Consider the following 23338-nt stretch of genomic DNA (forward strand, 5'->3'; position numbering starts at 1 on the left):
AATCAGAGTTTTGTCATTGGTATGTGTAAGTTGTTCCAGGGACCCATCCAGAGCTCCTCTTCATCAGACAGCGTTTGTTCACATGGAGACTCTACCGACTCTTTTATCTCCCCATTGTCCACTGAGGACTCCTGCTCACAGCACCCCTTATCCTGCTCCAAACGGGCTTTATCGATGTTAGATTTGGGCCCTATGCTGTTAGGGCCCATTACACTGCAATCTTTGGAGTTAAGGTTGTGATCAGTAACATAGGAATGGGCAGTGGTGGTGCTGATAGTAGGCCCATTGTCTTCTGTTCCATTTAAAGGTAAATGCTCTTCATGTGTGACACCTAGCTTGTCCAATTTTTTAAACTGTTTACCTAATCGTGTTGGTGAGCCCAGTTTTAAGTTGTTGGGGTAAGGGGGCCTTCGTGTTCGGATGATGGTACCGTTTTGGGCAAGGTACACTGATCCGTTGATGTTACTGTGGCTGCTGATGTTGGGTATGCGATTGCGCTGGACGTCCGGTCCACTGTCTTCTCCTGTTGAAGTCGTGTCATGCTCTCGGTCCAGCACCAGTTTGATTCGCTTCTTTTTGCCAGCCTGGAGATCAAAGAGAAGATTTATTAACATAAATCAGCTATCAAAGAAATACCCTCCACTAATTGGGAATGGTAGAGACCAGGGGCCATATTCACAAACAATTTCATCTTATCGCTAGAAGTCCTTCTAAGAGTTCCTACCTATGAGTTTCTTAATATTAGCTTTAAGATTTTTTGATGAATATGGCCCCAGCCATGTAAAATTGCAATCATAAACTGAATCTTGTGTGCACCCCTAGTAGAGAAGATGTGGTGTCAATATCATATTAAAGCACTCATAGGGATACAGTTTTTGGAAACGGAAATATGAGAAGATTAAAAGTACAAATAAACAATTTGAATACATAGTTTAAGGTTGGTAATGTAGGTTCACTCAAGAGAAGGAATTTGAGAAGCACACCAGAGTTAAAAAAAAAAAAAAGTTCACGGAATGCCATTTTCAGCACTTCCACACAGTTGGAATGGTTCCGAAACACACCAGTATAAGAGAAAAGACGGAATCAAGTAGGAATCACTTCACTCCATGGCAGAAGTTAGTTAGATCTTACTTGGTCCCTGTTTAGAAAGCTGTAGAATCTCCAGAGTTGGTATCTGCATCTGTTACTTCTGTGGTACCTCCGGTTCCCGACTGCTTTGAGCGACTCCTAGAGCCGCTCTCAGATCCTGAGCCACTGCCAGAGGTTATGGCATCCTCATCCACCTCTGTGATTGGCGAGAGGCCTCCAAACGTCTCATCTGAACTCTGAACACTGCTCCCTGTGGCGTATGGTGTTCCTGCACTTTCTGCTGCTGAGATCACACTTGACCTCCGTGACACTGATCCATCACTCATCTCACTGGCTGACTCTCTGCTCTCTGCTGTTTCATCCTCCTCCTCGTCCTCTTCTTCTTCTTCAGAAGCCTCTTCTTCCTCCTCACTTTCCTCATCAATGGTGTCCTGGGAGGATCTGGTAATGATGCTCTTGCGAGAGCGGCGGCTTCCTCCTGCTGATCTGGAGCTTGTGGAGCTTCTCTCACTGCCGGACATGGAAACGGCATCTGATCCAGCGTCATCCGATGCAGCAGATCCGCTCATTTCTGTCCCAGATGCCTCTTCAGAGCCACTCACTGACCCTACCTCACCACTGCTCTCCTCACCAGACACTGATGCTTGTGATGACCTCATTGAAGACCCCTTAGAGCTGCCACCTGATCCGCTGCCACTCGGAGTACCACTTCCGGAAACACTCCCACTTCTGCTGCTCTTCGTTCCTGCACTCGAACCCTCTGAGGAACCCTCAGTACGAGATGATTTCATTGAAGAGCGAGCAGAAGAAGGTTCTGATCCTGATCCTGACTCTTCCGTTCCTTTAGACTCTTCAGATTCTTCCTCTGACTCCTTTTCTGTGGCAGAACTCTTCTCAGCACTAGACTCTTCCTCAGTTCCTGATTTTTCAGTCGCAGATCCAGACTCTTTTTCTGTTCCTGAGGTCTTTCCAGACCCTGACTCTTCCTCTGAGCCGGATTCCTCCTCTGAACCTGACCCTTTCTCAGTTCTGGATTCTTTCTCAGATGCTGACTCTGCCTCGGAATCCTTTTCGGTTCCTGACTTCTCAGTCCCAGATTTGGATTTACTCTCTGCATCAGATTCATCTGGTTCTTCTGGCTCTGATTCAGAATCAACTGTGCTCTCATTGGCATCATCTCTGTCCAGATCGACTTTCAAATAATCCTTATCATCAGTGGAGCCTGCTACACTGCTCCTCTCAGACGATTCCTCCTCATCCGAGACTTTCTTTCGGCTCTCTGCCTCTGATCCACTCCCGCTGGCTTCTGGCTCGCTGACACTGATGGACACTTTCGATTTCTTCTCATCTCTCTCTGACTCTGCAGACTCATCCTTCTCACTTGCAGAACTGCGACTGATGCTGCTCTGTGATTTTCTTCTAATTTGTAGCTTGTTCGCTAGATTAATGCGTTTCAGGACTTTCCCAAGTCGACTCCTGGTAGGGGACATGCCATCAGTGGAAGCGACTGAGCTCGTCCCACCTGTCAAGCTCTCTTGACTATCGATACGCCGTGCAGATGTCAGCTTGGCATAATCTTTGTCTTTCTTCCCTTTCCCAAACATCATCGGGAAGATCTTGGCCTTCTTCCATGGGGAGGTAGGTTCAGTTTTCTTCCCAGCAGCGAGCAACTTGCTGAGCTTCATGACGGACTTCAGCCTCTTTGCAGCTTTGGATTCTTCACCTTCAGCCACTGCTGGTTCCTCAGTAGGAACCTCTGGCTCTGCCTGTTCAATTTCATCCTCTGGTGGGAAATCCTGGAATCCCACTCGCTTTCCACGGCCACGACCTCTCCCTCGCCCACCTCGCCCTCTTGCCTGACCCTGTTGTGACATCATTTCCTTTAAAACAATCTCATCAATCAAGGTTACTAATATTAAATGGCCAAACTCTATATTAAATGATTCTTGAAATTAAAGTGATACCCAATTGGTGATGGCAAAATTATGAACAAGAGAAACCATTGTTTCTGCAACATTTTCTTCAAGTTGCCTATGAATGAATGTGTAAGATTACCTCTGGTCCACCATAGTAATATCCTTCATCCTCCATGATGGCCTCTCCATACTCATCATACATGGGTGTAATCAGCCTCCTGCGGCTGCCATAGGGTGGATAGGGATCATACCTGGATAAAAGAATGGAAATCATACAACATATGAACATACCTTAAAGTTATTGTGTGCAGAAGTATTAAAGTTGAATTTGCTTATTTGCAATTGATGGATTTAGCCCATCCCTTCAATCACATGCGTTCTTTCCAAAAAAGGTATTTTTCAACAATTAAAAGTTTGTCTTGACACATGTTGCTTTTCTATTTAATTTAATTTTAAATCAAACCATGTGAGTTTATTTGAATTTAAATACATTTTTTTATTCTGCCTCCCATACTTTGTGCTACCTCAATTCTGAGTATTGTGGGAGTGAGACCTCCAACAGGTTTGAAAATAGGTGCACTTATTGAAGATGGGAAAGGCAAAACAGATGTCTCATTACACTCACAATCAACATCAGCTCATGCGTAGCTCCACCCACGCAGGACAAACAGCCCCTGTGATCCAGGGATTAAAGTCTAAACCCCCATTAAAAATTCCTAAGCTCTCTAAATAGCCCTGGATCTTCAGCAGGCCGGGTCTCTCTGATAGCAGGTGCAGTTCAGCCTGACAGAAGTGCAACATTTATCTTCCCCACTCTCTCCCTTGATGTCTGCGGAATCAAAGCCATCCTTCTTTCTCAAAGGCCTTGACTATGGACAAAAAAAACCTTGACATTCAAAGGAATCGGATGACAGTTTGAGGAAATTCTCAAGAAAACAATTCTCTTTTCTGCATAAAATTGATATTAGAAATATTATTGACACAATTTTATCAATCTTTGGAGCAAATCCTTTAAATGTCATCCTTCTAGAAAAAACATTCCCTGAGATGTAAACTCACCTAGTGCTAAGATTAATAGCTAGATGAACAGGTGTTTTGCATCATATCTTTTTTATATGTGTACTTTAGCATGACTGGAATTCATGCTAGGTCTGGTCTGGAACTATCCATTTTAAAATGTTAAATAAGACCTTAAGAAGTCTATCATCAGCAATTTTGATGTCTTGATCTTGATGTTAACGCACATCATCTGTTCTGTGGTGCTCACAGCTAACGCTCAGAGTACTACAGAGGCCTTTAAGACCATCTGCTGCTACAAAAAATCGAATGACTCTACCGAACGTAATAGAGGATGCCATTACACTTGAGTCTGATCTCTGAAAGTCCTACTAGCAAACATGCGGCTCACGTCTTAATGAATCCACTGAGCTTAGCTAAAGATGACTGTGTGGAGGTGAGGGCACATTAATCTCATCAAAGCTTCCAGCATCTCTTCAGATGGGCTGACGTTAAACCATGCAATTCAATATTTGCAACATTTGCAAGAGCATCTGTTCCAATAGTAAAGCTGTTCCGATGGTACATTACGTGTCAATTTGAGAGTGTTTACACCTCTTTCTCTCACTTCTGCTGTCTCCTTCTGCTTGCACACACAAGATGCTCAATTAGTGTATTGTACTCACTACAGACATCTTTTAGCCTGAAATCACATCTTTAATTGGAGAGCCTCTGTTTCTCTGGTTGGATTTTTTTTTTAATGGAGGGCTCAGGTGTCTTGGCATCATCAAAACAATTGTAAAAAGTGGAATGGAGAAAGCAGAGAAATATTGAAGAAGTGATCAAGGGGAAGGCGACTGAAATCTGAAGGACATGGGATACAGACAGAGAGAAAGAGGGGAAGACATTACATCACTTTCAAGTGAGGTTGTAAAAATATCTGAAATACACAAACTCAGTCTGGAACAAAGACACACTAGCCTCATGTACACCAAGGATATTATAGTTTTGAATTTTTAAATTAGTTTTTATTTTAATATCGTTTTCAAATTTCCTATAATTTCATTTTAGTTTTAGTTAGTTTCATTAATGAATTAATGAATTAATGTTTTGTTAGTTTTAGTTTTTATTTTGTGAACACCTTTCTATTTAGTTTTTATAGATTTTAGTTTCAGTTTTAGTTTTAGTAATTATAGTTTAACAGAGTTAATGGAACACTTCCAGTGTAGACCAAACCAAGACATTTAATTTTAGCAAAGTTGAATGTTTGCAGTTTACAGTTAACTCTTGTGCAAACCTCTTAATAATGAAAATAAAATAATTCCAAAAATATGCAACTTATATGTATACAATTTATTCATATTCATGTTCATATTCATTCATATTAAAGATGCAATCTTGTTTAATATGCCAATAGTTTACAAACAACAAGCTAATCAAGGTTTTCAGAGTTACTAGACAGCATCAGGCAGTTGAGTTTTTATCAGGGTTGGAGCTAAATTCTGCAGGACAATGGCCCTCCAGTGCTGGATTTGAGGAAACATGCCCTGCATCCCATTGTGCATACTATCCACCCTATCTGCCCTAAATAGTATTAAAAATGACTAATATCACATAGAATTTAGCATGGACAGTGTGCACATTGGGACACAGGCACAGGCAATCGTCATTGAAACTCTATGAACTTTATTTTTGTCCATCTGTGTTTTCAATGCATTAATTTGTTGGATTTTTTGCACATACGAGCCACCGATGCACACTACTGTATGTCCCGTCTCCCTCTATGAACGTACACAATAAGAAGAAACAATCTAAAATGCTTTGAAACCTCATGATGTTTGCACTTTACTTTGACGAGCCGCTCCAGCACGCACACGCTTCAGATGAGCAATGCAATCAATCCCAGTTCTAAAGCCCCTTTTACACAACACTGCAAAGCGGTGAAAACACAGCGCGGCTATTGCTTTCTCTCGTTTTTGGATGCGTTTTATTCAGTCAAGGCGGTGCTCGTGTCATGGACTCGAGGTAGACGTTACCATAGTAATTGCAAAGTGTGACAAAATGACTCTTCACTAAAGTCAGCTCATCCAAAACTTTTAATTCTGTGTCTGTTAACTCACTTTCATGTTGTTCTCGCACGTCAAGCACGCTTTTAAACGTTCGTGCGCTGTAAGGTGTGCATTATTATTATTTCCCATTTCATATTTTATAGTTATTTCCCATTTTATAGCCCGCGTCTTGTTTTTTAAATGCAAAAACACATTCTCTGTGAATAGCCGCTTAGGACGCAGCTCACGTGCATGAAGCGCCATCTATTTCCCTAAACAACCACAGGTCCGATTTTCTGGCACAGAATGAGAGCTTATTAAATCACCAACACAATTATTTATTTTTGCTAATTATTATTTTATTTTCGTTCGTTTTTCAGTTACTGTTGTTAGTTTCGTTCAGTTTTAGAATTATTAATTTTATTTCAGTTTACAGAAATGTTTTTTGACCAATAGTTTTAGTCTTAGTTTCAGTTTTCGTTTACGAAAATAACCTTGGTGTACACTCTGAAACTCACCCTTGATCGTAGCTATAGTAGTCTTGGGTATAGTAATCCTGTCCAGGGTCGATACCAGATTCCATGGAGAGAGCCTAAAATACAAACATAAAGACAGATGTCAGACTTCATCTTCACATAGGCTACTATAATTAGTCAGGGTTTGGTGCACAATTGATACAGTCAATAACTTTTCTGGCACACTGTGCTTGTTCACCCATTACTGTAACTTAATTTAAACTGGGAATGCAAATGAACATCTAGACTACAATTCAAAAGTTTGGGGTCGGAAGGATTTTCAATACTTTTTTAAAGAGATCTTTTATGCTCACCAGGGCTGATCATCTATTTTATTAAAAAATACAATCAAAACATATATTGAAGAATATAGTTGCAATTTCAAAATGACAGTTTTCTATTTTAATATATTTTAAAATGTAGTGATAAAGCTTCATTACTTCAGTCTTCAGTGTCACATGATCCTTCCGAAATCTTTGTAATATGCTGATTTGGTGCTCAAGACACATTCATTATTATTATCAATGTTGAAAACAGCTTGTTTTTTCTTTTTGTGCAGCTTAATATTTTTGTGGATTCTTTGATTAATAGAGAGTTCAAAAGAAAAGCATTTATTTAAAATAGAGTTTTAAACTGAATGCATCCTTGCTGAATATTAATTTCTTTAAAAAAAAAAAAGAAAGAAAAAGAAAAAACATTTATGTAGAACAAAGAAGAAATAGTCTTGTGTTTTGAAGGGGCAGTTTGTTCAAAAATGAAAATCCTGGCATCATTTACTCACCCCTACGCTTCAATGTTAGCAAAACATGAATTAGAATTTTGCCAGTATGGATTCATAAAACCTTTAAAAACTTCTCAGGTCTTCATCCACTTTCACTGTATGAACAAGCAAAGCTTGGAGATGCTGCTAAACTTCTACTTTTTATGTTTTGTGGAAGGTTTGAATGAAGGAATGGACATGAATGTGAATTAAGGCTGACAAATTTTTTTGGGTGAACTGTCCATTCAGGATTATTATTTAGCTATTAAAGACCCCATGACTTTGCCTGATGTGTGCAGATTTGTTTCCTGTGTTAACACTAAAATGTTTGTCAGGGGAACTTTAAAAAGAGATAAAACATTTTCAGTAACAATAGGAAGATCTGTCAAGGAAAACTAAGAAAAGGCATGCAGAAAAACAGAGATGCTACCTCAGGCCGGAGCAGAGAGGGTCTCAACAGCTGCTGCTGCTGGCACAGTCACAAAGAGAAGAGAGGGAGAAGAGAAAAAAGATTTGACACTAAGAGAGAATACATGAGAGGCAGCACCGAATAAAAGACTAAGACAAAGAGAATAGCAAGAAAAGATGTCGCTGCATACATTTAAAATGAGTGATCAGATAGAGAACATGACAGCAAAAAGACATGCATTAAAAACAGGAAAGAGGGGGAGAAAAAACGAGCTCCTGGTGAGAAAGATAATGGCAGAGATGCAGATGAGGGGAAAATGTTCTATGTTAAGAAGTAGACCCAACTTTAAGAGCTAAAGTGCTTGAAAGGTCAGAAAAGGTTGCATTTGACAGCATTCATATGCAACCTATATGCATTAACGTCGCAACGTAGACACTGACGTGACATGTTCTCACTGCAAAATTATGTGTGCAGGCAGAACTGAGAAAAGATACGACTCTTCAATTTACTCTCCTTAGCAGGGTGTAAATGTAAGTTTAATGGCAAAGTTACAATTGCTCCCTTCATCTCATTGAGATTCCAGTGTAAGCCTCTCACAAGGCACTATTGGCAGCCTTAAGTGACAAGGGAACAAAGCACTCTTACCTTCGACTTATTAAAGAAAGGTCCTATATATTAAATCAACTACACAGAACTGGATTTTTACATGTTTAATGAAAATCTAAGAGGTGTCTACCAATGTCTGAGAAGTTTCTTCAAAATCTTAACTCTAAGTATGAGTGATAGAAATAGCGATCAGATCCAAGGAAATGTTAAAAAACTGACTCACCTCTCTGCCAAAGCCACGCCTGCTGAAAAAGACAGAAAAAAAAAAAAGATTATAAAGAATGACATGTAGCTGGAAATGTGACATTTGTTGACTAGCTAAGTGATTTTAGACTTTAGATTCTGACTCACTTTTATGCATTTCAACACTTCCTGTCCTCTCTTATCACTAGACCAGAATGAAAACACCATATTTAAATGGAAAAGCACTTCAAAGATAAAAATGCTCTCAGGGAAATGGGGCAGATAGTCCTGACACAAGCAGTTTTACCTACAACGAAGACTTCACAAGCACATTAATCTGCTTTTTCCAAATAAGTCATTTTCTGATGAATGGTAAACCAACATATGCACACATACCCACACGCAACCTGTATTTAATGCAGTAGCTATAAATTGTCCAATCATACACTAGCAAAATTTCCAGGAAAGTTACATTTGAGGGGACTCTCAAGGGCCAAGAATGAAACCCATTAAGTGATTAAAACACTGTGACAAATGAGCAGCATGTTGTTCAGTGTGTGTGTGTGTGTGTACGTGTGTGTCCATACTCCATACCTGGTACTCCCTACGTTATACAAGTAATACCAGTAAATTTTGACCTTGCGGGAACATTTTCTTGGTCGCCAAGAGGAAACAAGCATATAAACCATACAGAGTGAAGTTTTTTGAAAATCTAAAAATGCAGAAAGTTTTGTGTGAGGGGTAGGTTTAGGGGTAGCACTAGGGTAAGGGGATAGAGAATACAGTTTGTTGAGTATAAATACCATTACGCATATGGAATGTCCCCATAAAACATGTTTGTGTGTGTGTTTACCTGGCTATAGTTTTGGAACAAAATAAGTCCAAAAAAGTGACCTACATCTGAAGAAGGGACCTCAAAATTATTCATAGGGATCAAATAAAAAATAAATAAATACAATAAAATTAAATTAAATACTAGACACTGGACATATTCTTAACAGGCTTTATGAAAATCACCCCATAACTAAAGATGCAGATTAACACATTAATATGCTTTTTGACGCAAGTCGTTTTCATATTACTAGTAAACCAACACATGTACTCACACACAACCTATATTTAATGCAGTAGCTATAAACTGTCTTATCATACACAAACAAAATGTCCAGGAAAATTACATTTGAGGGTTTGAGTGAAGTGACATGTGGCCAAGTATGGTTACCCATACCCGGAATTTGTGCTCTGCATTTAACCCATCCTAAGTGCACACACACACAGTAGTGAACACTCCCAGAATGGGAGACCTCCTGGGAAAACTAGGTTGCTGCTGGAAGAGGTGTTAGTGAGACCAGCAGGAGGTGCTCACCCTGCAGTCTGTGTGGGTCCTAATGCCCCAGTATAGTGACGGGGACACTATACTGTAAAAAAGCACCGTCTTTCGGATGAGATGTTAAACCGAGGTCCTGACTCTCTGTGGTCATTAAAAATCCCATGACACTCATCATAAAGAGTAGGGGTGTAACCCCGGTGTCCTGGCCAAATTCCCTCCACTGGCCCTTGTCTATCATGGCTTCCCAATAATCCCCATCCACTTGATTGACTCTATCTCTCTCTGATAGACCTGTAGCTGGTGTGTGGTGAGCGCACTGACGCCGTTGTCCTGTGGCTGCCGTCGCATCATCCAAGTGGATGCTGCACACTGGTGGTGGTTGAGAAGAGACCCCCCACATGATTGTAAAGCGCTTTGGGTGTATTGCAATACACATTAAAGCGCTATATAAATGCCTCATTCATTCATTCATTCATTCAATGCTGTGGTGCCCGGGGAGCAGTTGGGGGTTCGGTGCCTAGTGGCGGCTGCTGGTCTTTCAAAGAGGGAAAGCTCATTTTCGGCCTACATCATAAAAACTGTCCATTTATTTATACGTAAATTCTGCCCTAAGTTCATTTTCAAGAAAATGCTCTGTGACCCTGTCGTACCAACTAGGCGTCTTTTCCAGTGACTTGACCAGTGTCCTCTCAATGGCCAGCAGAGCTAGGCTGCTTAAACAGCCTTGGCCCATTGTGTTACGGGTGTAGGACTTGAGCCACTTTAAACAGGAGAAGCTCCTTTCTACACCATCCATGAGATGGTTTCATCAAGAGGCATGGCCAGCAGTACATTTTCTTTGTCACAGCACTTCCAGTCAGCCAGCTAACTTTGTCATACCAGGAGAGCTGAAAAGACGTGTTACTTTTCCCTATCTTTTGCACTAAATCAATCTTAGGTGTTGATCTGCCCTGCTGTTTAATTCTAAGTTTCTCCTCGTAAGGAAGACTTTCAAATGGCTTCGCCAAAATCAGGTCAACAATAGGCATGGGCCGGTATGAGATTCTGACGGTATGATAACCTTAGATACAAATATCACGGTTTCACTGTATTGCGATTACAGCTCTAAAATATGTTATTTTTAAATGTCTGGGTAAAAAACACCGTTTTTTTTCCACTGAACACAATACATTTTATTTTTAAGAAACATATAGAACATTTTGGAACGGTAAACATGTCAGGGTAAATAATTAAAATAAATAATTGAATTCTTGTTAATTAAATTACGTGCAGTCACTTAAGTGAGCCCAAACCTGCAGCTCAACAATAATCAGAACATAAATAAATTATTTTCTGTAAAAAAAAAAAAAAAATCCTTCTAAATGAAAAAAAATTACAAATGCAGTCACTTAACCTAAACCTACAGCTCAATAATCAAAAACATAAATCAAAACAATTTCTGTACAAAATCAAAAATGCAGTCATTTAACCTATAGCTCAACAAGGTTTTTGGAAATATGCTCACTTTCTACACATTCATCTTTCAGTCCAAGTTATGAACGGTGAGGTACAAAGATGTGTGCACATACACATAAGGAGAGTGCGTGATTGTGTCTCACACACACACACGGTCTCTCTACGTATAATACTCAAACAGTGGCAAAGACACTTTTTTAAATGACGTGATTTTGAACAGATGTAAACAATGGCAGGAGGCTTAAAATTATAGACGTGATACCAGCTAAATTTATTGTACTAAATCGCAGAAACGTAGTACTTTAGTCTGTTATTCCCCGCTCTGTGAAGTAACGTGAGGGAGGAAACTAGTTGACCTTAGCTAGTTAATTAGCCATGTTATCTGCCTCGGTAGCAAGCCAATTAGTATTTATTTCAACACTGAAACAACCGGTGAATTGGGTCTCTGTCTTGATCGAGGGTGAAAGAGGGAGAAATGAAGACGACACAGATATATCGTTTGTGTACTACTTGGAAGTATTTATTTAGCGATCGGCGCCAAAACATCATCTGTATGGAACATCGTTGTGTACGGAACATGACTGGTCTACGTTACCCGAGAAATTCCCATATGGCAGACTTCGCCTTTTTCGACGGGGGAAAAAGTTCCAGGGATTCACCTCCTTCGGCCATCATCCTACACACAGGTGACTCTCACTGACCGCTATCCGGAGGAGGGGGAGGGGTCGCGTGACTCGTTACGCTCTTCACTGCTCACAACTGAGGGAGTCCTGCACTTTCTGTCTTTGACGACACGTAAAAAAAACTGCGCATACAGCAGGAACGGTATAACGGAAAATTTTAGTGGTTTTGAAACCGTGAATTTTCCAAACCGCGGTATACCTTGAAACCGGTTATCGTCCCATGCCTAGTCGACAATATTAGCACTGTTCACCCCTACAACGCTAGCCTACTGTATGAATGAATGAATGAACAAACGATCTAAAAAAAAGATATTAAACTCGACGGAGGAAATGTGGGAATTAGCTTAAACTGAAACAAGGAATGTGGTGTATAATTGTGTGAAATGTATGATGAAAATTGGCTAGCAATTTCACCAAGCAAATACCAAGAAATAGGTTGCAACAGTTTGTCTTTTGACTACACTTGCAAAATCCGCTATGGGATTGAGCTCGAATAGCTTCAGCATCAGCGACTTTGTATAGTACAAAATCGCTGTCAATCAAAAGGAGATGCAGTCTTTCGACAGACCCTCCAATCATCACGCAGAAGCCAAGAGTCCAGGCCAGCCCACTCCTCCATTCACCCCCAGAGACGCTGAGCGTCCGTGGGCGGGACATAATCGCAGCATTTATCCAATGACCGTCTAGTTTCGAAGCAGCCCCATTGAAGTCAGTGGACGCTAGGCTTCAACAGGGAAATGCACTGTGACGCTACGGGAATATATGAGAAGGAAATTGAGTCAGCCGACCTGCTATATGTAGCTGATTCTGAACGTGTTCTAACGCATTTTTAGTCAATAAAATGTTAACACAATAGTACATATTTGACCATGAATTTTTTTACATTATAGGGGAAGCCGAGCTGTGCACTGGGCACCTCAGTCGTAGTATTGAAGGTGGAAGAGAGCGCTGTACATTCACTCCCCCCACCTACAATTCCTGCCGGACCTAAGACTCAAACTCGCAACCTTTGTGCGTGTACTTGGGTATAGTGTTGAAATAAAATTCTCCCACAAAATATATCTGGAGAAATGTCCTCAAAACTATTCATGGGAGGAATAAAAATTAAAATTAAATTAAATTAAAGCCAGAAATTAAATTAGCGCTACTGGACTTTTCTTAACAGGTTTAATGAAATTCACCCCATAAATAAAGATGCAGAGTGGTATCAGAGGGTGCACGTTCTCTTTCACATGAATAAGTTATGAAATATCCCTGTTAAACACACACAAACACATCTCTCTCACACATAATGAATGTTTATGCCAGACTACCTTGAATGAACAATCTTGGAAAAACAGGAGGACATACAACGCATCAAAAAGCATTATAGTAAGATCTCCTTTTAACAGACAAAGCACTGAGATGAAGTACTCTCATTTTCTAATAGAGCAAGAGAGATTAGTCTTATTTTGTGTGGTGAAGCAGGTAATATGAAAGGAGGGAGGAAGTGAGGAAGACACGAACACAGGAGAGAAAAAAAGAAAACCATCACAAAGAGGCTCAAAATCACTCTCCAGAACATTCTCGTTCACCATTCCTGGCTGGTGGAATGATCTTCCCACCCATATTCGGAGTACTGGATCCCTGTCAATCTTCAAGCAACAGCTGAAAACTCATCTCTTTCGACACTACTTGACTTCAACCTACACATAAAAAAAAAAAAAAATCTTTCTCCTTACTTATTCCTTCCCTTGCTAGCTTGTACTTATTTAAACAATGCCTGAGACTTGGTGTTACAAGCACTTCCTTTGTCGAATTGCCTCTTCAAGATGAATCGCTTCATGTGTTCCCCAAATTGTAAGTCGCTTTGGATAAAATGTAAATGTAAATGTAAATGTAAAAAGAGAATTAGGGTTAGTGATATCAATGGCAGACTCATCGATTTATTAATTACATTTCTCCAGACCTCACCGCCTGTGCTTTCATCCTACTGAGCAGTTTCTCTGAACCTACAAACAAGTCCTGACACATACACACAGTATCCACAATTGTGGGAAAATAGTCAGAATTGTGAGATAAAAAGTCATAATTGCCTTTTTATTTTGTGGAGGAAACAGGCTTTCATATTTATTCTACCTACAACAATACAATAAATAGACAACAAAGAATATTATCAAGGATTACAAATGATGTGTTATTTATGTGTTCTGAGGCAAATGATTTATGAGCAAACTGAGTGGATGTTGTGTGTGTGTGTCAGAGCTTGTTTGTAGGTTCAGAGGAACGGCTCTATATTCACATGAACTGCTCAGCAGGATGAAAGCACAGGCGGTGAGGTCTGGAGAAACATTATTAATCAATCAATGAGTCTGCCGTTGACATCACTAACCCTAATTCTCTTTTTTTCTCTCCTGTGTTTGTATCTTCCTCACTTCCTCCCTCCTTTCATATTACTTTCAAAATAAAACTAATCTCTCCTGCTCTATTAGAAAATGAGAGTACTTTATCTCAGTACTTTTTCTTTTAAAAAGAGATCTTACTAAGGAATTTTTTGACATTTTTAATAGCAAATCAATAGTTAATCTTATATTGTATCAATTATTTTGATGTGCGTGTGTTTCACAGATCACAGCACATTTCAATTCTCATAAAGATGTATGTGACCTCCTGTCTTTCAGAGACTGTTCATTCAAGATTTAATGGTCCTCACAAGTCTGTCCATATACTTATGTTTGTATTTCACAGTTTTGACGAGAATTGTGAAAAAAAAAAAAAAAGATTTTTTACTCCAAGGCAGAAACAAGCTTCCATTAATAAGTGTAATTTCACCTAATTTCTATGTAATAAAAAACTAACAAATCAGAACCAAAGATGAGACATTAGCAAATCGGTGTGCATTTGCTTATGGGACGATGACAGATTTTTCGATATGGATGGGGGAGACACCATTTGCAGACCCCTGCTGAGATATTGGAGGAGTGGTTTGTCTGAAAGGAGAGACATTGACTGCACGCCTGATGGGGTGAATTCAGTGGGGAATGGCGGAGCGAACGTCCCCCTGCCATGTGCCACATAAACGATTAGCGGTATTGTTTAATCTCGACATGATTCTTGTCTGCTTGTGTTTCTGAAAGGGCAAAAACATCCGCAGGACCGAACCGAGACAGGAGAGCTTCAGGAGGTCTGGCACTCTAGACAGCCTTTAAAAAGGGTTAGAGAGAGTGAAAGAACAGGGGAGAGAGATAGAGAGAGCGAGATACGGTGAATAAATCAGAAAGATGTACAAAGAATGACCTGTTTTTAACCTTCAAAACCAACCCTATTTACTTTCTTAATGCATGTTCCTAGTCTTATTGTGAATGATTCACCAGTGCTCATTATTCTAAATAAAAATGTCTTTTCCGAATCTTTAATCAAAATGCAATAACATGCTCTTCCTCTGAAATGACCTTCCTTTTCCATTGACATTACTTAGGCTGTGCAGGCTATTGGATAATTTGATTCAGTTCATCCTTTTTCTTTTTTCTGATTATACTAAATTGATCAAACAAAATCTGATCTTTAATTTTAAGGCCCATCCTAATCAAACATGATAACAATTTCTGTCACCACCTTCATCATCAACGAACACTTCTCTCAGAGTCGCATGATTATGATAGCAGCTCCTCACATCAACATCCGCCTGCTATGAAGCACCATTTAAACATTAAATATTCACAATCAGTGACAGTCAGTTCAAATATTAGTTTGATTAATCTGACAAAAAGTAATGTTTTTTATTTTTTTTTATTTCATATATTCCACTGGTAAAACATTATTCCACTTGCTTAAATTTTCTTATAAACGTGTAAACTGATGGCATGCAAATGAATGCATGATATGCAAAAAACTATATAAATGTTAAATATAAATATAGAATATAAATATTCTTAAAAAAAATATACACTACTGTTCAAATGTTATGGGCTGGTAAGATGTTCCAATGCTCACCAAGACTGCATTTATTTGATCAAAAATACAGTAAAAATAGTAATCTTGTAAAATATTAAAATAACTGTTTTTATTTTGATATTTTAAAATGTAATTTATTCCTTTGATGTCAAAGCTGAATTTTTAGCAGCTGTTATTCCAGAAATCAAAAATGTAATATGCTGATTTGGTGCTCAAGATACAAAGAATGTATTATTATGCAGCACGAAAACCAGGATACTGTTTTTCAGGATTCTTTGATGAATAGAAAGTTCAAATGAACAGCATTTATTTAAAATAGAAAGTTTTTGTAATAGTAAATGTCTTTACCATCAGTGTTTGCTGAATAAAAGTATTAACTTATTATTAAAGTATTAATCTTACTGACTAAACCTTTGAAGAGTAGTGTTACATTTCAGAGAGCTTTTAATATGACCAAAATTACTATAACAAACAAACAAAAGAAAACATTGTTTGTCTGCAATTTGAAATCAGCAGAACAGTTTAAATCACTAAATTAAAAATAATAATAAAGAAAAACTGTTTAGAGGTAGCTCCATTAGAGCTGTTCTAATAAAAATATTATTTGCTTATATTTGTAGGAATTCATTGTCCAAAAATTACAATTATAGCATAATAAATATTTAAAATCAAATTCTTCACTCCCTTTCTCTGTATTCTATTTGACTGACAAATGCACAAGTGATCGCTCTATGAAGTGCTTGAAGTTTAAAGACAACTCGCTCATAACATAAAAACAGTAAAATGTAAAATAGAAAAATCACCTCTCAATCACATTGAAGCCAGCCACATGAAACTATACACTTTTGACCTTCTTTGAAGTACACTATAAAGTGCTCTCAAAGTAAAGTGCCATCGAAATAATACATGCAAAAGTAAGTAATGAAATAGAGGTGTAGGAATGAAGACAGGTAAAGAGTTCCAGAGTTCATTCAGAAATGAAGGGCTGGGGTGGGTGGAGTCTCTCATTCCGCTGTGATTGGTTGGTTTGGGAGCTAAGCGGAAGAGTCTGATTCTGATTGACTGCCATCTGTTTCACCTGGTTTAGACTCTGGCTCTTTTAGAACAACAGTCGTGGAGACTTTAAGACCTCCTTTGCAACTGTTGTCATCTTTCACATCAAGGCTGTTGGCAGATCTGCCCGTTTTCTTGAGGATCCCTCTTAGCTTAGGTGTAGGAGTCGGAGGCTGAGCAGGAGGTTCAGGAGACTGAACGGGAGTTGGGGTAGGTGGGGGGGTGAAGTCCTGTTGCACAGGTGGAGGAGAAAGTAAAGAGCATGATGGGACAGGAAGAGGGGTTGATGGACTTTCCGGAGAGTCTGATATGAATTCCAGAGTGATCTCACAAGGCTCCACCGTCATGTAATTGGATATACTAGAACTGAACTTCCTTAGGACAGGTGGAGTCGGCCGCTGAGCCATAGGTGGGGGAGGAGTCTCGCCATCACCCCCTGAGATGATAATGCAGGGTGGGATGTCCTTGCCAACAGAAATTGGACTAGATGAGAACATGAAGGCGCTTAGCAGTGGGTCGTCTGGATCTAGAGATGCGTAAGAGTCCCGGCTCTGTCTCGGCGTTCTTTCGGCTAAAGCTTGCTGCTCAAACTGTCTGGCTTGTTCTCGGACCGACAGCTTCGTTTCTGTGCTTCGACCACTTTGATCTACATCAGCATCAAGTTCTTCCCTGCTGTCCTTAAGCCCTGCCTTCAGCTCTTGCTCCTCCCATTCGGCAGGGTCCCAAAGAGCCTGTCGGCGCAGAGCATCGTAAAGCCCTCGTCCTCGAATACGGGACGGTAAGGACCAAGAGGTCATCTGGCTGATGGGGCTTGTCGGAGATGGGACATCACTGTCCAAAAATCCACTGACCCTTTGCACCTCCGAGTTGGGCTCGGGACTACTGGACGCACCATCCTGGTAAAGCGGATTTTGCGTGGTGAGCGGCCGTTCATCAGAGAGGAAGGTGACGTTACTTTCTGACTTGGGCAACTTGTCGAGCAACTTTCCGTTTCCGGCACACAGTTTGTGAGCAGTGATAGCACGAGAGGCGAAGGCTCTTATGAGACTCTGTCGATCCGCCTCCTCGATTACAGACTTTCGGCGCCTTCTGCAGCCCACGAGAGAAAATGAAAGGAGAGAAGATTGAAGCATATGTGGAAATAGACAGGAAGGAATTGAGGGAAGAGAACAGCCATGGGAGGACAGAGCACTAATGACCCACTACACAAAAATCCTTCACTTTAATGGACTTTGAAAGAGCTCGGCCAAACAAATTTACTCAAGATTTTACATTTAGCTTTAAAAAAAAAAAAAAGCTAATGCAAATACTCTTTGTCAGGACTTCTGAGACAAATAGTCTTAAAAATAGTCTTTATGCTGTGCTCGATTCAGAAAGTCGAATTTCCAAGTTCCTACAGTATTTGGAAAAGTGCAATACAAGAATTATACGGTTTTAATGATAAACATTCACATTCAGAAAAAGATGCTTAAACACATGTAATGAGCTTTTTTGTTGATAATCATAGGGTATACCCATTGGACTAGTGTAAAGACATTTTCTTCTAAACCACATCTGCGGTTTACTGCGGCATCTGAAAATCTGGCAGATCCATGACGCAAGACGATTCTACGCTATAATGATCTCATATTCAATGTCTTTTTTATTTTAATGCTATAGATTTATGTAGCAAATAAGAATAGTTAAAACTACCAAATATATTTGCGACAATACGATTTGCAGTTTCCTTCAGAATAATTAAATCTTTTAATAACTAAAGAATATGTAAAATCATGGTACAGTGTTAACTTAGAGATAATCACCATTTTTATAATGAAACAGTTACATTTAAAAGTGTATTAATAAAAAAAATAAAAAAACATAATTATTTTGGAATAGCCTTCATGCACTGTATGAAGTTCTCTGTTTCCTTCATGATTTCATTTTTATATATGACAGTGTATTTACATTAAATAATTTGATCAAAATAAACAAAATATGGTACCATATATTTGGTACCAAAATATGGTATCAAAATATTTGTACCAATTCTGGGAGTCTTTTGTATTTATATGATTTTTAAACAAAACAAACTACTTTTATCCTTTTCACACAAAATGGTGTTCCACCAATAATCAATAATTTTTTTTTTTCTGCACTTATACACTATGGGAGTATTGAAAACCAAAAATATCCTTAAGATCTGCCTTTAGCCCCTGTTGTACCTGCAAAAAAAAGGATAGCACTGCCATGTTTCTTTATACAGCATCATCTAGGCCTTGAGCAATATAATATAATCCGAGAAATTAAGTAGGAATACCCTACTACATCCGACTTTGTACACTGTAAAAAAATAATTGAGGAAACCTGTTGCCTTAAAAGTTGTCAAGAATTGTCAAGTTCACTTAACTTTTTTAAATTATTATTTACTTAATAATTTTAAGTAGTGGTGGGCATAGATTAATTTTTTTAATCTAGATTAATCTCACTGTAATCTTGGAATTAATCTAGATTAAAATGGCTCATTTGAATTCTGCCAAGTAGATAAGTAAACAACTAGCAGTCATCAAGAATTTAATACTGATAATAACATTGAAGACATTGTATGATTATTCCTTAAAGATAAGTTTTTAATAGTTTTAGTAGTAGTAGCCTATTATGTTCTGCCCAATGTCTTCAAGTGAAACCGAACTTTTATTTTGACGGGTTGCCGTGAGGATAGTTTTTCTCAAATGAAACGCTCGAATGCTCATGAAGTGACTCTCAGAGCAGTTCTGGAGATGTTGTTCATGTATTTATGTCCTCATTTAGTGAGACGACAGACGTTAATATCGCCGCAAGCGTCACGCGGTCTTCTGTAGGAGTAGTGAACAAACCCGTGCGTCTGCGCCATACATTAACACAGAGACACACAGAAGTCATATTTAAATAGACGTTTTGCGGCTTAATATTTACAAATAGGAGTGGGAGTGTGCTCACTTTTGTGTGCGCTTACGTTTGTTTGAGTGTGTGTGTGTGTGCGAACCGGGGCGGAACTCCGCTGTGCGCGCGATACAGAGAGCGCGACCATGTAACGTAGAGACAGAAATGACTTGCCGATTTCCATTGGGAAGCTTCTTAAAAATAAATTTTCCCTGAAGCAAACCCGGCGGCTTCATAGCTGCATCCATGTTAGCACGCCACGTCTGATACACACAGGTTCGAAGACTAGTTCGCCCCCTACAGTGCAATTCGGCTAGGTATACATCCGCGCTAAAATATCAAGGTGAAAGTCATCATAGCTTGCGTAGTATAGACCCAGCTCCCAACCCAACTTTGAGAATAGATTAACGGCGATATTTTTTTTATCGCCCGATAAGAGTCTCACGTTAACGCAGCACGTTAACGCCGATAACGGCCCACCACTAATTTTAAGGCAATGGGTTTCGTAATTTTTTTTAAAAGTTAAGTCAACTTATCACTTTTTACAGAACGCAGCAATAATACGATGAATGCAAGCAGGCATTACAATTGTGTATTTCCAGCTACGAAAGTGCGAAGCTCATACACTAGCACTCATAAACCAGTCTGAAATCCCTATCTGTTCAGATAATCTTCATTCAAACATCAATCAAGATGAGCTGTGACAATGGCGAGTCTCAAAGTGAAGGACGTGAGAAGCGTGTTTGTTTGCTTTGAGGAGAGAACTGCGAGGAACCACTAGAGCCGGGAGGCGAGGGCTTTATCTAGCCAAACTACTAAAGCTTTAATACACTACAGAGCTACACACATGTATCTATGCATTTTTTATTTTTCAGTAAATAGTATCAAAATGTTCCTTTCAATATGCAATTCGACATGAATCAAGGGTAAAAACAGATGAAATGGTAAAGAAAACTAGCAGAGCAGTTACACAGGGACTATAAACTACAAACCGCAAATGTAAGTCAAGAGGGATTTTAAAATATATTGATAGCAGCGTGTAAGAAAGATCACTGCAAGGAAATGCAGCATATTTTATGTTACTCACTGTAGTCCAAGCCTGGAAAATGCAGAGAGAAGATGAGAATTAATGAAACATGAGAGGAAAAATGCATGTAGACAGAGGAATATGATGACAATTTAACACTCTAGCAGGCTCTGTTCACATTTGGCATTAACATGCATTTTCAGTGACTGAATCGAAAACAGAAACCTGACCACAATAAAGATGTAAATACACACAAAACCATGTTCCACAAAGGTGTAAATGCAAATGTGTTTTTATTGTACAATATAGTACAACTAAGTAAGTAATATATACTGTAGGTGGCGGTTTCTGTGGATAAGTGCGATCGTATCTCTATTCAAATCGTAAATGAAAAGCACCGGAGTGCAAGTAATTAATGCAATCCAGCTAAAAAATATCCGGATACTCTCTGGATATGAAATGCACGTTAATATCAGATGTAAAGAGGTCTAAGAGACACATGTAAAAGGTAAATAGAGAGGAAATGTAACCACTCATCCTTTTAATCATTCATTACACATGTGAATGAAATGTGCAATATGATATATGCAGCAAACTGCATAAACAGACTAGTATTTCAATGGGAAGGGAATGTAAAGAAAATATATTAAGGTCATATTTTACCCCAAAATCAACTGAAAAATGAGATGAAGAAAATATTTTTGGGCCATTAGCATTATTTATGCATTGACATTATTTGCACTACAATTCCTTATTACAATTCCTTATTAAAACTATATATTATTAAATTAAATTAGAATTACAGAATTATATATTTAAACTATAATATATAATTCTATAATTAAACTATGTATTTAATTCATTTTAATTAAATTAATAATTTATTACTTTTGTTTTTGGGGTGAAATTTCTGGTAATGAAATGTTAAAAATAAAAATAAATAAATATATACATCAACAATCAATCTGAGGGTCACAGAGAGTCACCTTAATCATTGTTTTATAAGGTTGCTGACAGACCACTGTTTTTATTAATATCCAACAAAAGAACAAAATGTTTGCCCAAACACACAAGCAAACAAATTCTACTCTAATGTTCCTTTCTGTTGATGGTATTAGACTGCTGTTCAGAAACACGGTCTAGCAATCTCAGCATCTATTCTAATGGATTCAATTCAAAACCACGTCTTTTTGTGCTGCCTATTTGTGTTAGCAGCTGCATTTGTTTTGATTGCATTAAATCAAAAGCACTTTAAAAGGCTTTACCTGAGGGACGCAGATGCTGTGCTGCGGCTATAATCTTTTAATCTATTAACATTTCATTCCACTCACAACAGCCTTTAGCTTGGCAATGGACTCCTGCTGCACCAAACCAGTGTCCAGTGAGCACATCTCTATGGATGGACTCAGTATTAAAGTCAAAAACGCAGCTAATTTACTAAAGAAACAATTACCTTCAGGATGCCAAAATGGAACAGTTTCTCCCCTTGGAGAATGTCAAGGAAAAACTAATTTCTTTTTCAAATGAAGAACCAGGTCAGGGCATTAAAGGGGTAGTTCACCTACAAATGTATATTCTTTCATTCTATTATTTACACTCACATGGCATTCAAAACATGCAATACTTTCTTTTTCCTCCATATGACATGAAAAAAGATATTTAGCAGAATGTTCATGCTGCTTTTGTCCATACAAATGATAGCGGGTGGCAAAAATCATACAGTACACTTAGCCGCAGTTTTGCTTTGTTGTATTTCACTCACACATATTTAGAATGAGTTTGATGTCTATGACCTTTAATGTCATTGGTTCTTTTATGTCTTGTATATTTATGACTCTAAATTTGACTAAATTTAACTACTTTTACTACACGAAAACAATTCGGTGTAGAAACAATTTCCACTCAATGATTGTTATACATTTCAAAAATAAAAATTAAATTAAATTAAATTAAAAGTAATTTTTTTAAGTAGAGACTGAAAAATACTTTTCTTATAAAACATATATACATTATATTTATATATTTAACAATGTACTATGGACTACTTTTATGGTGCTGTTTTTGTCCATAATATTTTTGTGGTGTCCCAAGAAAGTAAGTCATACAGGTTTTGAATGACGACAAAAATTTCAGAGAGAAATTAATGGCAGAATTTTCATTTTTGGGGAGAACTATTCTTGATTTTCCTACAGATACACACCCAAATCTTGTTAATCATCTCTCTGCTTTCTGTGCTGAAGGTTAAAGGTATTATTTAGGACAGGTAACTTACATGCCGCCATCTCCCAGCTCCTCGTAGAGATTGGTTGGAGCGCCACCTCCTGTTGATTTTCCGGCAGGAAGAGCCATCTGGATACGGGCGGTTTTGGCACACTCGGCCTGCCTCCTGTAAAGCACCCCCCAAAGAGTGAGTTTCCTTCTTTTCAAAAGGTTC

General features: G+C 38.7%; 1 protein-coding gene across 1 annotated transcript in view; it reads right to left on the minus strand.

The window, feature by feature from the left end:
• Positions 1 to 444: 444 nt before the first annotated feature.
• The window catches only part of pcdh15a (protocadherin-related 15a), a 231551-nt gene continuing 208657 nt past the window's right edge, over positions 445 to 23338 (minus strand). Inside the window, exons 33-39 of the mRNA XM_058796177.1 lie at positions 23177 to 23290; positions 8563 to 8584; positions 7755 to 7790; positions 6568 to 6641; positions 3145 to 3256; positions 1132 to 2951; positions 445 to 584 (exon numbers count right to left, since the gene is read on the minus strand). Of these exons, the coding sequence (XP_058652160.1) occupies positions 1143 to 2951; positions 3145 to 3256; positions 6568 to 6641; positions 7755 to 7790; positions 8563 to 8584; positions 23177 to 23290 (2167 nt within the window). The 3' untranslated portion in view covers positions 445 to 584; positions 1132 to 1142. The remainder of the gene's footprint in view (positions 585 to 1131; positions 2952 to 3144; positions 3257 to 6567; positions 6642 to 7754; positions 7791 to 8562; positions 8585 to 23176; positions 23291 to 23338) is intronic.

This window comes from Onychostoma macrolepis, chromosome 13, assembly GCF_012432095.1.
Source record: "Onychostoma macrolepis isolate SWU-2019 chromosome 13, ASM1243209v1, whole genome shotgun sequence".
Taxonomy (NCBI): Eukaryota; Metazoa; Chordata; class Actinopteri; order Cypriniformes; family Cyprinidae; genus Onychostoma; species Onychostoma macrolepis.